The following is a 17,046-nucleotide window of genomic DNA, read 5'->3' on the forward strand; positions in this document are numbered from 1 at the left end:
CACCAACCACTTTCTCCAACGCCTGGAATCTTTACCCAATCTGTTACCCCCGGAAACCATCCTTAACCATTGATGCCACTTCGTTATACACAAATATTCCACACGTCCAGGGCCTCGCTGCGATGGAGCACTTCCTTTCACGCCGATCACCTGCCACCCTACCGAAAACCTCTTTCCTCATTACCTTAGCCAGCTTCATCCTGACCCACAACTTCTTCACTTTTGAAGGCCAGACATACCAACAATTAAAGGGAACAGCCATGGGTACCAGGATGGCCCCCTCGTACGCCAACCTATTCATGGGTCGCTTAGAGGAAGCCTTCTTGGTTACCCAGGCCTGCCAACCCAAAATTTGGTACAGATTTATTGATGACATCTTCATGATCTGGACTCACAGTGAAGAAGAACTCCAGAATTTCCTCTCCAACCTCAACTCCTTTGGTTCCATCAGATTCACCTGGTCCTACTCCAAATCCCACGCCACTTTCCTTGACGTTGACCTCCATCTCTCCAATGGCCAGCTTCACACGTCCGTCCACATCAAACCCACCAACAAGCAACAGTACCTGCATTATGACAGCTGCCACCCATTCCACATCAAACGGTCCCTTCCCTACAGCCTAGGTCTTCGTGGGAAACGAATCTGCTCCAGTCCGGAATCCCTGAACCATTACACCAACAACCTGACAACAGCTTTCTCATCCCGTAACTACCCTCCGATCTGGTACAGAAGCAAATAACCAGAGCCACTTCCTCATCCTCTCAAACCCAGAACCTCCCACAGAAGAACCACAAAAGTGCCCCACTCGTGACAGGATACTTTCCGGGACTGGACCAGACTTTGAATGTGGCTCTCCAGCAGGGATACGACTTCCTCAAATCCTGCCCTGAAATGAGATCCATCCTTCATGAAATCCTCCCCACTCCACCAAGAGTGTCTTTCCGCCGTCCACCTATCCTTCGTAACCTGTTAGTTCATCCCTATGAAATCCCCAAACCACCTTCCCTACCCTCTGGCTCCTATCCTTGTAACCACCCCCGGTGTAAAATCTGTCCCATGCACCCTCCCACCACCACCTACTCCAGTCCTGTAACCCGGAAGGTGTACATGATCAAAGGCAGAGCCATGTGTGAAAGCACCCATGTGATTTACCAACTGAACTGCCTACAGTGTATTGCATTCTATGTGGGAATGACCAGCAACAAACTGTCCATTTGCATGAATGGACACAGGCAGACAGTGTTTGTTGGTAATGAGGATCACCCTGTGGCTAAAGATGCCTTGGTGCACGGCCAGCACATCTTGGCACAGTGTTACACCGTCTGGGTTATCTGGATACTTCCCACCAACACCAACCTATTCGAACTCCGGAGATGGGAACTTGCTCTTCAACATATCCTCTCTTCCCGTTACCCACCAGGCCTCAATCTCCGCTAATTTCAAGTTGCCGCCACTCATACCTGTCATACAACAACATCTTTGCCTCTGCACTTCCGCCTCGACTGACATCTCTGTCCAAACTCTTTGTCTTTAAATATGTCTGCTTGTGTCTGTATATGTGTGGATGGATGTGTGTGTGTGTGTGCGCGAGTGTATACCCGTCCTTTTTTCCCCCCTAAGGTAAGTCTTTCCGCTCCCGGGATTGGAATGACTCCTTACCCTCTCCCTTAAAACCCACATCCTTTTGTCTTTCCCTCTCCTTCCCTCTTTCCTGATGAGGCAACAGTTTGTTGCGAAAGCTTGAATTTTGTGTGTATGTTTGTGTTTGTTTGTGAGTCTGTCGACCTGCCAGCACTTTCATTTGGTAAGTCACATCATCTTTGTTTTAAATAGAGGGACCTGCCAGCGCTTTCATTTGGTAAGTCACATCATCTTTGTTTTTATATATATATATATCAACACGTTAACATCTCTCTCAAATTTTGATACATATATTCACCTCCCCTTTAGGAATACAATCTAATGCTTCCTCTGGCATAATATTTACCCATTATATATAATAATTTTGCTAATTTTTCTTATACAATAGACTTACTTTGTTGATGGTGACCAACACTTTCACTGTCCATTGCCAGAGCTTGAAAGACTTCAAAATCTGATTTCTTGACAGTCACCAAATTGTTCTTGGATCCCATAGTGTTATCTATAATACGCTGCAATGAAAGAATTGAGAAATGTTATAAAGCACCATGGTAACAAAACCTACATTAACAAAAGACTGCACAATTATTAGCCAAGTTATAGCCACAATATTTCATTTGGCATGGTGAAACAGACAAAATATAATTTTAATGTGGCACCTGCAAAACATTGTGGAGTATGGAAGTGAGTGAAGTCTCTTGGGCATGCAGCTGGATGTACTGGTTACTGCAGAACAAATTTTCAAGTGTACCATGGCATCATCAAGTTACTAGACGTCTAAAGTTGGAGGAGCCAGAACTAATACACCTCAAAGCCATGTTTCAAAGAAAATGTATCAGAAAACATTGAACATGGCCTAGAGACAAAGCATAAAATGAGGTATGAAGACCTAAAAATTTTGAAAAATACATCCCTCTTTTAGGGCTGTGTATGAAAGGAGGCCACCTAAATCCAGCTACAGAAGTAGCTAATCAAGAGGTACAATGGATTTCAAGTTAACAAAGTGTGGAACCCAGCACTGAACCTGCTCCAAATGCAGCAGAGGCGGAACTCTGGGCAAAATAAAAGCAGGGCGTGGAAGAGACAGGATGACCCCCTCCATGCCAACCAGCATGTGTTCCAAAAACAATGTTTGTGTGAAAACCAACTCACATTTTTCTTACTCGACAACCTGAAAGCAGTGAATCAAGGCAGTCAGGTAGGTGCTGCATTTCTTGACTTCCGAAGCATTTGCCTCAGCACCACACACTAGCTTATTATTGAAAGTACGAGGGTCACTCCAAAAGAAATGCACACTATTTTTTTAAATACATCTTTTATTCTACACGTTTGAAAGTTTTACAGAGCGTAGATAAATCCTTTAGGAACAATAATTTAATTTCTCCACATAATTTCCATCCCTCTCAACTGCCTTACGCCATTTTGGAACCAGCGCCTGTGTACTCACACGGTAAAATTCTGGACCAACCTGTGGAGCCACTGTTTGGCAGTGAGCACAAGGGAGTCATCATCTTCAAACTTTGTTCCACGAAGAGTGTCTTTCAGTTTCCCAGAGAGATGACAGTCACATGGAGCCAGGTCAGGACTGTAAGTGCCCCTTGAAACACTCATGTGTCCCACCCTAGAATTTTTCTGTAACGTACGTGTGTGTGTATGTATGTGTGTGTGTGTGTGTGTGTGTGTGTGTGTGACCCATACCAAATAGGACTAACGAACAGATACAAGGAAGGGCAGCAAGAATGGTTACAGGATTGTTCAACCCATGGGAGAGTGTCACGAAGATGCAGAAAGAATATAACTGACTGACACTTTGAGATGGACACAAACTATCCCATGAAAACCTACTTACAAAGTTTCTATGACTAACTTTAAGTGATTAATCTTGGAATATACTACAACCTCCTACATAGTGATCACAAAAACAAGATAACACTAATCACAGAACAGGAGAAAGCCTTATAATTGGTACAATTGGATGTACCTTCTGCCATGCACTTCACAGTGGTTTGCAGCATGTTCATGTAGACCCCAGGAAGTGTTCTATGACCACCACTGTGACTGGCTCATCGTGAGGTTAATGCACAATCTGGGAATGTGGGGGGAAAGATGGTAGGTACATACAGGTTGTTAAAAAAATGTTCCATATTTTGACAGGTGGTAGTATGGACAAGAGAAAGCCAAAAACCTTCAGTAAACATGGGCTTTAAAAGTCATGCCCTAAGAGCTATTAGCATTTGTTTATCTCCCCTACTGTGATAAACAGATCTATCTTCTACTGCAAGCCCTTTGCTATTATGAATGAATTACAGAATGCAGTAAACAAATGAGAACACATCCCTCTGTTATTGCCCATAGATGCAGCAGCTTGCAGTACATACCTGTTAGTATTGTTATGGTAAACCTCATTCCCAGTTCTGGGTAAGTGGACTGCATACATTACATCTAATGGAACAAGTTTCCGTATTAAGTTTCCGTATTAAGTTTCTGAAATGCTTTTACAATGGAATTTTTTCTTTGTAAATACCAGCATAATGGATACCTATCATTCCAGATATAAAATGGCAGACATGATCGTCTATTATGGTCTGGCAAATGGAAGCAACAGCTGTCATTTCCCATATAGAATAATATGTTTCCATTATGCTAGTAGAGGGAGACCAAGAGATGAATACACTAAACAGATTCAGAAGTATGTAGGTTGCAGTAGGTACTGGGAGATGAAGAACGTTGCACTTGATAGAGTAGCATGGAGAGCTGCATCAAACCAGTCTCTGGACTGAAGACCACAACAACAATATGCTAGTATAGACTCCCACTTACACTAATGTTTCCCATCCCTCAATTGTGATGTCATTTCTGTGTCAATGAATGCCAGTGCTCCAGCTATCCAAGTGGAAAGGTTATGTTAGACAAATGATAAAAAGCATTTCATATATGTCTATACAAGGGCGATGTACTTGAGGACAATATTATGGAAATGGAAGAGGATGTAGATGAAGATGAAATGGGAGATACGATACTGCGTGAAGAGTTTGACAGAGCACTGAAAGACCTGAATCGAAACAAGGCCCCCGGAGTAGACAACATTCCATTGGAACTACTGACAGCCTTGGGAGAGCCAGTCCTGACAAAACTCTACCATCTGGTGAGCAAGATGTATGAAACAGGCGAAATACCCTCAGACTTCAAGAAGAATATAATAATTCCAATCCCAAAGAAAGCAGGTGTTGACAGATGTGAGAATTACCGAACAATCAGTTTAATAAGCCACAGCTGCAAAATACTAACACGAATTCTTTACAGATGAATGGAAAAACTAGTAGAAGCCGACCTCGGGGAAGATCAGTTTGGATTCCGTAGAAATACTGGAACACGTGAGGAATACTGACCTTACGACTTATCTTAGAAGAAAGATTAAGGAAAGGCAAACCTACGTTTCTAGCATTTGTAGACTTAGATAAAGCTTTTGACAAAGTTGACTGGGATACTCTCTTTCAAATTCTGAAGGTGGCAGGGGTAAAATACAGGGAGCGAAAGGCTATTTACAATTTGTACAGAAACCAGATGGCAGTTATAAGAGTCGAGGGACATGAAAGGGAAGCAGTGGTTGGTAAGGGAGTAAGACAGGATAGTAGCCTCTCCCCGATGTTATTCAATCTGTATATTGAGCAAGCAGTAAAGGAAACAAAAGAAAAATTCGGAGTAGGTATTAAAATCCATGGAGAAGAAATAAAAACTTTGAGGTTCGCCGATGACATTGTAATTCTGTCAGAGACAGCAAAGGACTTGGAAGAGCAGTTGAACGGAATGGATGGTGTCTTGAAGGGAGGATATAAGATGAAAATCAACAAAAGAAAAACGAGGATAATGGAATGTAGTCGAATTAAGTCGGGTGATGTTGAGGGTATTGGATTAGGAAATGAGACACTTAAAGTAGTAAAGGAGTTTTGCTATTTGGGGAGCAAAATAACTGATGATGGTCGAAGTAGAGAGGATATAAAATGTAGACTGGCAATGGCAAGGAAAGCGTTTCTGAAGAAGAGAAATTTGTTAACATCGAGTGTAGATTTAAGTGTCAGGAAGTCATTTCTGAAAGTATTTGTATGGAGTGTAGCCATGTATGGAAGTGAAACATGGACGGTAAATAGTTTGGACAAGAAGAGAATAGAAGCTTTCGAAATGTGGTGCTACAGAAGAATGCTGAAGATTAGATGGGTAGATCACATAACTAATGAGGAGGTACTGAATAGGATTGGTGAGAAGAGGAGTTTGTGGCACAACTTGACCAGAAGAAGGGATCGGTTGGTAGGACATGTTCTGAGGCATCAAGGGATCACCAATTTAGTATTGGAGGGCAGCGTGGAGGGTAAAAATCATAGGGGGAGACCAAGAGATGAATACACTAAGCAGATTCAGAAGGATGTAGGTTGCAGTAGGTACTGGGAGCTGAAGAAGCTTGCACAGGATAGAGTAGCATGGAGAGCTGCATCAAACCAGTCTCAGGACTGAAGACCACAACAACAACACAGATATTTGTGGGAATCTCACCACAAATAATGCAAATGTGACGAAATAAGACATTTTGACAGCGAGAAAATCTTTTGACGGTTTCAATTTGCCTCAAACAATTGCTGTATGTAGACATGTTTCTATGTATGTCCATGCTACCAATAAAGTGCATGTTAATAGCATTAATATGCTCTCTGCATTTACCTGCGAGCGTTCCCACAGTGGTGACCCAACAATGAACAGTGCAGCTACTTCAACATAATTAGTATAACATCATTGGCTTGTGTTCCCTTCAACAATGGAAACATCCCACGATCACCACCTTTACAAACAACTTGGACAATACAGTGATGCCTGCAGTGATTTGCATAATTTTTCCACCACCAATATCAGTCTACATTATGTGTGAAAAATGAAAGTAACATTCTACCATGTTGTACAGTTGACTACAACACTGCACATATGTATAAACAATGTGTAATAACTCCTGAGCATCTCACTGATTTTGGTGATGAGTGTGATCTTTTCTCCCAACAACAAGACAATGTTCCAAAGACTACTTCAGGCCTACAAATCAGCACACTGTTTGATTTTACTGGCCCGGCCACATTGGGCTCAACCCAGCTGAATCCATTTGCAACCTCATGTGGGGCATAGATGACAGGACCACATGAGAAGATTCTCTGTTTGACATGCATGCTGTGCATGGTTCCAGAGATCTCATAAACTGCTGGCCATAGACCACAAGACTCAGTATATCAACAACAAAAGGCATCTCTGTACTTCAATCACCTCATCTCATAACAGACACTGCACTTTAGACGCCACAGCTCGTAAAACTGCCACCACAGATACAGGTGGCAACATTCTCACATTAAAACAAAATGATGGAACACAAATTATTTCAGGCTGACAGACATTTTGCTATTCTACAGTACTGACAATACACAAACATACCAGGCAACAGTGACAGCTGCCAGTGTATTCCTGAAGCATGACGTTGTCTGCAGCCGTTATCAGCCAACATGATTCAACCAATTCCATGCGCTCATCAGATTGACATCATTAGCACTTGTCGGGAAGGTGCTGACCAACTGCGACAACCATACCCATGGCAAATAATAACATTCCTGACAAAGATGCAGTGACATGACCTCGGCTATGTTGGTTTCTTGCTCGCTTCAGTAGCTGGGCAAGCAACTGCTCCACACACTGCCACCATTCAAATACTAGATGCAATCTCGATCACAGTGCACAATAAAGATGCCGACAGATTGGAGATGTGCGCCAGACTAGCTTTGCACCATCTCGACTGACAGCAGTAGACTGTACATGTTAAAATACTCAATGAATCAATACTTCCTGATTAATATCAGCTCGGAAGTGAGCCACCAATGGAGCTTACAATGCTAGCTGCTCAACTATGCACCACAAAATAATACTCATATCAACCTATCCACAACTGTCACATGCATAGTGCACCTCAGTCTACACGAGAAATTCCCATGGCAGTTTTTGGTTGCAGATGTTCGAGAACTAATCTTGGGCACGGATTTTTTCTGGCGCTTTTTTCTCTACCCAGATCAGACATGGGCAATCCTTAGGCAAACCAGTAATTGAGAATCGGTACCCGGCAGTTTACCATGACATCTACAGGCAGTTCCAGAGGAGACTATTCTGACAGCACACACCTCGACGTTGGCAGATGACACAGATGTACAGTTGGGGAACACTACACTGCAAAACTCTCACAAGGTACTAGACACGACATTGGGCATATGATTCATACTATGCCAAGTACACCGTTCCACCACAATGGATGCAGACTACAAGCAGCTAAACAACCAAAACGGCTGACATAGGCAATGTTCGGACTGACACCACCACTCAACGTCAGTCTGGAGCATGGAAGAACATCAACACTTCAAACATTGACACTATGTTCATGCACAATAATTCCAGCTCAATGACATAAGCACGAAACTGATAGACAACTCTGTTGTAGTTGAAGGACAGCATGAGGAATGACAGGTTGAAAACTGTTTTATTTCCAGACTTCTCTCAGCACTACAAACTTTCCAGCAACATCAAACCTACGGTGAACACATCTTGGTTCTTGTTCGAGGGTTTCATACATCATGGCTCATAGGAAACACCACCTGCCTACAAGTTGTTGATACCACACCCACTATTCAATCACCCTTACAGCCCAGCAGCTCCCCCACTGTAACTTGATACTTTCAACACAGATCAGCACACTCACCACCACTGTCCCCAGCTAGCTTCGCCCCCTGTCCAAGCTCTTATCACGTGTGTCAAGTCAGGCAAATATCACAACATTATATTCCTTTTCTTCTTGTCTTGCCAAGAAATGGCCCAGCTGTGCCCTGTACAGCAGCTAGCCACAGCACTTGTGTGCTGTGGCTAGCAACTTTCAAAATGACCTTAAGTTTTTCTTTCTGATCATGATATGCTGCAGCAGTCATATTCAGTTTATTTTAAGAACTATCCCAATAACCACACAGACAGTTGAATCTAAACGTCAGTCATTGCTCCCCACTGTTATTTATGCTTTTACTTGGAGCATTAAAAATGATTGGGACTAAATTCTTTGTGTTCATTAGAAACATTTACTTAATACACCAACACAGGTTATATTACAGGTATTCCATATGTGATTCTGCCATTGTTCTGGCAGCTTCTGTATTTACATAGCAAACCATTCTCTGGGTGTACCCTGGTGCTACTGGTGGACAACTGTATGAAGTTCATCATTGGTGGTGAACTACTTACCCTGCATAACCTCTTTCATTGTGTCAAGTAGGGCACAGAGGCTAGGAGCCAGATCTGGCAAATATGGAGGATGTGGGCATGCATTGTAATGTTGGAGAAGAATACCACAGTCCCATTTTCTGTGGCAGCATTGTTGAATGCATTGGTGGAGTTAGTGCAGTGAACTGCAGTACTGCTCACTGTCAAAGTTGTACTGGGAGGGAGCTAATCCACCAGCTGTGTCCCTTCCTGATCCCTGAACGCAGTTGCCATTTGTTTCTGCATCAGTAGTCCCAGCCATGACTTCTTGGGACGAGGGCTCCCAGTATGCTTTCACTCCATAGACTGGCGTTTCTTTTCTGGAGTCTCATGGAAGAACCACAACTCATCAATGATCACCAGAAGCTGGCTATGCACTGTACTGTTGCACCAACTGTTGACACATCTGCACATGCTTCTGTTTCTGCACAGTGGTGAGGGAATGAGGCACCCATTGTGCACTCACTTTCTTCTTCTTCTTCTTCTTCTTCTTCTTCTTCTTCAAATCCTTATGGATGATGGTATGGAGCCCCATGATAGGCCTGTTGCCTTCTCTAGTTCATCAAATGTATTCACCTGTCATTGACAGGCTGGGCATTGTATGGTTTTGCGTGCAGTTGCTGGATACCAAGTGCTTTTGTGTTTTTCAGCACAGTCCCTGCCATTTCTGAGTTCTAATACCCAACAAAACACGAATCTGTTTTCCAAGATATGACTACTAACCTCTTGTGGATGCCTGAAGCAGTCACTCTTTCCATCCAAAGAAACCAGACTGTAAACTGTTGCCCATGCTTGTCTGCTTCCATGTTGTCTTATCGATGTCCACCAGCATACTCGCAAGCCAGAACAAAAGCTGCTGCAATGTGCTACATATTGGAAGCAGCAACACCGTGGTAGACAGTACTATAGTCCATCTTTATGCATACATTGACATACACATTTCAAATTGCTACTTTGAAGGAGTTATAGGGGGAGTGTCAATCAATACCGAATCATCTAAATGTAAATATTCTTCCCTCCTATTTTTTGTTTCATTCTCAATATTTTAATCATGAGTTTTATACTCTCACATTCATTAATTATAACCACTATATATTTTTCTCAACCTTACACTAGTTGTTTCAGTTCTGGTGATTGTCACACAGGTCATTTCTTCCTGCATTTAGATCTAACTGTTGATTTTTAATGTCACTGCAGCTGCTAAGTGATAATGTCTAGCTAATTAAATTTATGCAGTTAATATGGCATATTTCTCACACGCTGAAACAACATACTTTACAACGAAACTGCAGAAATGAACTTAGTTCTTACCACTCCAGGATCATGTTTCCATTCTCCATCCACGAGGAACTTGTACTGATGTTCTCCTTCAGGTAGATCAATTATTGTAACAAAATCGCCATGGCTGTAAAGCACCAAAAGCAAAAGTTAATTCAAAGAGAAAGTAACATGAACCATGATGGATAAAGCATTTGACAGTGAATTATGTACAACAGAAAACTATAAAATTATAAGTACACATAATGGCTGATCAGTACACAACCCTCGTAACCCGAGTGCACAGACACAGGAGAGCCATCTACAACGGGGATATACAGTACCCAGTGCTGAACATATTCCTCAGCATGACGAGAGACCTCTACAATACCACACACTTCATCTTATCCTCCCACCCAGTACTTCTATAAACTGCAAAGATGGGAACTTGCTCTTCAATGTATCCTTTGATGGTACTACCAAACTAGACTTAATTCTCATTTTTTTCCCTTTTTTATTAGTATCAATCAATCAATCAATCAATCAATCAATCATTCATTTAATCTATTTCTTTTTTTACTTTTTTATCTTTATCTCTTCCTCTCTATTTTTTGGTCTACATTCTTAGTTCTTAATTGCAATATCCATTTCACCTCTGTTTCCTTTTCCATGTAACTCTTTTTTACTTCTCACTCAGTACTTCTACCCTCTCTGGAACAAATGTGGTACAGTGCTTCCTAGTGTGCCATCTTCATTACCCTAATCTCTCTGACCCCACCCCTTCCCAATTTCACCTATGTCTCCCCTAATTGTCACAACAGGTGGGTCACTCCCAACCACAAGACTGAGTGAGCTGGTCTTCCTTTCCAGTCTTGACTAACCTATCCCTCTTTCCTCCCTAAGAAAGTAACCAGTAACTCCAAAACCTAGGTATGGTTTTACTTCTAATTTTAAATGAGTCTACAGGCTATATATGGAATTTTGGCCCCTTGGAAGAAATTACTGGCTATCCATAACGCCTCCATGTTAAATTTTTTCAAGTGGATTTCCCTTCCGATACAATGATACACTATACATTACATCCAGGCAAACTTCAAAACCAAGATTTTCTTAACATCCTTCTAGTAAAGTAAAATGCACAACCCTGTTCAAATAAAATTTAGTAAGAACAGCAACTTCATTTGTTACTTTAACAACTTTATTCACTTTGCATGTATCTTCACTACTTTCTAGGATGGCTCTCATACAACCTTCTTAAAATCTTTCAAATCTCACTTGTGCTGCTCAAGTTTGGAACCTTTCCATGTAAAAATGAGCTATATGAAATTCTGGCTCACTAGCGTAAGGAGAAGACTTGCCCCTGGATCCTCCAATCAAAAAAATACAAAAATAAATAAATAAATAAATAAATAAATAAATAAAAATAAAAAAAATAAAAAAAATTACTTGACAAAATATTATTTTTACATGAAAGAAAAGTAAGATACATGAGATATATGACGTACCCTCAGACTTAAAGAAGAATGTAATAATCACAATTCCAAAGACAGCAAGTGATGACAGGTATAAATAGTACTAAGTAATGACTGCAAAATACTGACTCAAATTATTTACAGAAGAATGGAAAAAACAGCAGACAGAAGTCAAACTCAGGTAAGATCAGTTTGGGTTGCAGAGAAAGTACGAACATGAGAGGTAATGCTGACCTCCATCATTTATTTTAGAAGATAATCTGAAGATAGGCATACAGATGTTTCGAGAAAAACTTTTGACAATGTTTGACTGGAATACACTCTTTGATGTTTTAAAGGTAGCAAAAAAAGTGGGAATCAAAAGGCTACTCGCAACTTATACAGAAACCAGACTGCAGTTACAGGAGTTGAAGGACATGGAAGGGAAGCAATGATTGAGGCGGGAGTGAGACAGGGTTATAGCCCACCCCCAATGTTGTTCAAACTCTACATTGAGTAAGCAGTAAAGGAAACCAAGGAAAAAGGAATAAAAACTTTGAAAGGTTGTCAATGAAGATGTAAGCCTGTCAGAGACAGCAAAGAACTTGGAGCAGCAGCTTAATGTTATCCATAGTGTCTTCAAAAGAGGTTATAAGATGAACAACAAAACAAGGGAAATCGACAGTAATCAAATTAAATAATCCGACAATGATGAAGGAATTAGATTATGAATTGACACACTAAAAGAAGTAAATGGGTTTTGCTATTTGGGCAGAAAAATAACTGATAATGATTGAAGTAGAGAGAATATAAAATTATGCTGACTGGCTATAGCATGAAAAGCATTTTCTTCTTTTTTTTCCCCACAAAAAGGAATTCGTTTACATCTGATATACATTTCAATATTAGGAAGTCTTTCCTGGAGGTATTTGTTTGGATTGTAGCCTTGTACGGAAGTGAAATGCAGACAATAAGTAGTTCAGACAAGAAGAGAATAGATGCTTTTGAAATGAAGTGCTACAGAATAGTGCTGAAAATTAGATAGATACATTGAGTAATTAATTAGGTGGTACTGAATCTAATTGGGGAAAATAGATATTTATGACACAACTTAACTAAGAGATGGAACCTGTTGATAGGGCACATCCTGAAGCTTGAAGCAGTTGCTTGTTGGTGAGAGAGAGAGAGAGGTGTGTGTGTGTGTGTGTGGGGGGGGGGGGGGGGGCAGTTAAAACTGCGGATGAATATAGTAAGCAGATTCAAGAAGATGTAGTTTGCAGTAGTTATTCAGAGATAAAGGGCTTGCAGAGGATAGATTCACATGGAGAGAGCTGCATCAAACCAGTCATCAGACTGAGGATCATAACAGAAAACAATGGAAAATTAATTTATTATTTAGAGTAAGTAGGTTATTTGTGTCAAGTTTCCTTGACTACAAGCATTTCCATTACACAGATTCCATTGGTCAGGGACAGCTGAAGGTACTGAAAGGCTTCTAGTAGCAATCGCTCAAGCCAAAGAAATTCTGAATAATGGTATTGAACTGTTTCTAACAGAACACTATCTCTTTTTAAAAACATAAAAATAAGAAGCGGCTTTGCCTTTGAGTAACTTGTCCCTTATGACAGATCCTATGTACTGGTATAACTATGAGGAATACGTCAATATCTACATACAGTTGATGTACTAAAAGCTGGAACTGATCTGGCTGAGAAAAGCACCAAACTCATAGTGGGCAGTGAAAAATTTGTTATACTCAACAAGAAATAGAAATAGTATGTGTTTCACGATAATCTAAGTATCATAAGAATTTTCAATGGCATAAAAATGAGTCTCATACAAAGGCTAAGGATTATTTCTTTTTTATTTATTTATTTATTTATTTTTTTTTTTAAAGATGCTTCCTTTTCGGCGTTATCTTACTAACTTTGTACATAGTGCTGTATAGATTGTGATATTAACATTAATACCACAATATTAATCATTAACTTGAATATAAACAATGTAGGAAAAGATAGATTACTACTTACTGTAAAGAAGACACCTTAAGTTGGAAACAGGCACAATTAAAAGGCACTTACATGAAGCTTTCAGCCACAGCCTTCATCAGCGAAAGAGAAACACACACCATTTACACATACAAGCAAGCACATCTCACACACACGACAGCCACCCCGGCAGGTCAGGCTAGAATGCAACTATCATGTGCGATGACAGTTGCAGTTGCTGTCTGGAAGCGTGTGGAGAAGGGAAATGGATAGTAGTGCACAGGTGGGGGGATGGAGGCATGCTATCTGCCAGATTGTGCTGGGACTAGAATACCAACAGGAGTAGCATCAGGAGGTTGGGCGGCAGAGAGGTGGGGGGAAAAAGAAGAAGAAAGGAGACGAGTGGGGAAAGGTAAGTGTGTGTATTAGCAGAGGGTGGCCAAACAAAGAGGCTGGGAGATGAGAATGGCAAGGAGTCAGGCAGCAGTACCCAGCCGAGACACAAGCAACAACAGTGAAGTAACTGATTTTGTGACTTTTATGAGTTCCTAACCAGGAGCGAATTTTATAATATCAACTGTGTACTTTAATAGTTTAGTTTCTTGAGTTTCTGCATGTTTATTTAATATCCGATAGCCACAGTTCTCACATTTACGTTTGTGTCTGAAAGTAAACTGATTTTGTGACATATTACAAGTTCTTGATCGGGGTGATTATTTAGTTTCATCTGAGTGCTCCGGTAGTTAGGTTTTTGATCTCTGCATATTAATCTCATTTATTAGATACAGTTCCTGCATTTTCATCTAAGTGTACAGTGGAGTTGTGCAGCACGTGCCAATAGTCTGTTTATCTGCATAGTTTCGTTCTCCATGGTTTTTAGTATGGACAGGGACTACGACTGTTGTGTGTGGATGCAAGCCGAGTTGGTGACATTTCGCTCTCAGCTTCAGGCTGTGATGGCTTTGGTTACACAGCTCGAGGCTACAGTGAATGGGCACCTTGACTTGTGGGCCGGCCAAGGGGATCTTACGGACGTCCAGCACATCCAAGTCCTCCGATCGGTCCTCACAGATGGCTAGCCCAGTTACTATTTGCACTGAGGTTGATCCGTCACCTGTGGTCGAGTGGGAGGTCACCCCACAGCATGGCAGGTGGCAAAAGACTTCCCAGGCGGCCGCACGTAAAGCCTCCCCAGTTTGTCTGACAAACAGGTTCCAGGTGCAGTCTGTGGCTGACACTGTCGCTGAGCCAGATGCTGTCGCCTGTCCTGTTTCAAAGGAAACCTCTCAGCCTGCAAGATCCGGACAATCACAAAGGGTGGGAGTATTGGTAGTTGGGAGCTCCAACGTTAGGCACGTTATGGGGCCCCTTACGGACATGGCTGCCAAGAAGGAAAAGAAAACCAACGTGCACTCCGTGTGCATACCGGATTAGGAAAGGATGGGGAAGGAAATCGGACGTAGCCTTTCAAAGGACCCATCCCGGAATTTGCCTGAAGTGATGTAGGGAAATCACAAAAAACCTAACAGGATGGCCAGATGCAGGTTTGAACCATCGTCCTCCCGAAAGTGAGTGCAGTGTGCAATGGGGAGGGGGGATGTGTTGGGTCGAGGATTAAAAGTTCCTGTGGCACAGGCAGGTGTGGAAAATAAGATGCTAAAGTTAAGTCAGGATGAGGTACGAAGTGTGATCAATAAATACAACTATAACTATCAGAGGAAAGAATCTGGGACATCAGATGCTGTAGCAACAATCCATGCAGTCATGAAGCCTGAGCGCGGATGTTCACTGTTACAGTGTGGCTCAGAAATAGATGGGGTATAACAGAGTTCTGATTAATCACCAACTTCCATACAATATCTTTAGATGAAAAATAATGTGATTTTTATGCATTTTTCTTTTTTATAAATGTAAGGTCAGTGAGCACCCATTCCTGTTTTGGTACTGAGCAGCCCAAATTACATACAACTCACTCTCTCTCTCTCTCTCTCTCTCTCTCTCTCTCTTTTTCCATGCAACAGTACCAAATGGGGTCGGGTGGGGGTGGAGCACAAAGAAACCAAGCAAGAAAGAAAAATAGGAAAAAAGTCACCTTGAAAAAACCACCCTAATGTTCACTCATCTTGGAAAGTAGGTGACAAAAAATATTCTTTTCTTTTCCTGGAGTATGTTAATGCAATTTTCGCTGACGAAACCACTCTACAATGCCTCTGCTGCCCAAATCCTTTGTACTGATGCACCTGCTTAGCCTTAAAGTAGCAACAAAACCCTACCCATATATTAATGTTCTGGTCTACAGTGGCATAATGGGCACACACACAAAAACAGAATGTACTACAGCCTTTAACTCAACTACTCCACCTTCTGCATAGCATGATTATGTACACACTAGACAAGGACTAAATGCAGGTTACAATAAAACTGACCACATTTCATCAATTCGAGAAGAAATTGTACAGGTTGTTACACTGGTAAACCACTTTTGAACTGCAACTGGTCATAGATTTTTAAGATGTAGAGTAAAAATACGAAGCTAGGAAGAAACAGATCATCTGGTAAAAAGTCAGAAATGTAGCTTACGAGATTTTATCTAAAAATAGGAAAATGAAACACATTAAATCAAGTGACAAATTTAGCATTCTGAGAATGAAGGGTATAAAGACATAGATGGAATTTTTTGGTTTTGTTTTCAAGGATTGTTGTTCAACTAAGGCTGCCTCTTTAACAGTGTAGGCTCAACTAATGTAACTTTATATCAATGCGAATAATCAGATATGACAGCATGAAAAATAATCCAGAACACATATGAGAGGTTAGACTTCCAACAAAAACCACTAGAAAATTTGTAAAGATGAGAACACAGATGCTTGAAAATATGATTTTTGATTAGTATACATTTTATCAAGTTAGACTGTTGAACCTTCATCTAATCTTCAGTCTATAGCTCTTATATCATTCATGACAGGTTTGTGATACTACACAGTATAGTATAGAGTAAAATGTTATTTACTAATTTATTTTAAGTATTGATTTAATATTTACTGGAAACAAAAAGCAATACATGTTCATAACACTAAAGAGCTGACCTCTCCCATAATCACTAGTAATTTGTATTTGTGTTACAGTTTCATCCATGTACCTCTCTATGGCTCTTAAAAGTTTAGCATTTGGCATTTGTACAAGTATCATGCAGTTACCATACCTTAGCATTTGGCATTTGCACAAGTATCATGCAGTTACCACACCTTATAATGCAAAGAAAAGCCAAAGTTGTCTTATAGCCTTCCGATGAAATAATTCCTTTTTCTCCATCAAAGCTTTTAAAGAAAACTACAGTATGAATCATATTAAAGAAGCATAAAACATAACGAATTGTGTAAGTAAGAGA

At 40.9% G+C, this 17,046-nt stretch overlaps 1 protein-coding gene across 1 annotated transcript in view; it reads right to left on the reverse strand.

The window, feature by feature from the left end:
- LOC126195062 (5'-AMP-activated protein kinase subunit beta-1) overlaps positions 1-17,046 on the reverse strand; it is a 68,611-nt gene that overhangs the window by 20,959 nt on the left and 30,606 nt on the right. Inside the window, exons 4-5 of the mRNA XM_049933509.1 lie at positions 10,274-10,367; positions 2,037-2,154 (exon numbers count right to left, since the gene is read on the reverse strand). Coding sequence (XP_049789466.1) covers positions 2,037-2,154; positions 10,274-10,367 — 212 coding nt within the window. The remainder of the gene's footprint in view (positions 1-2,036; positions 2,155-10,273; positions 10,368-17,046) is intronic.

The sequence above is a fragment of the Schistocerca nitens genome, chromosome 7, assembly GCF_023898315.1.
Source record: "Schistocerca nitens isolate TAMUIC-IGC-003100 chromosome 7, iqSchNite1.1, whole genome shotgun sequence".
NCBI lineage: Eukaryota > Metazoa > Arthropoda > Insecta > Orthoptera > Acrididae > Schistocerca > Schistocerca nitens.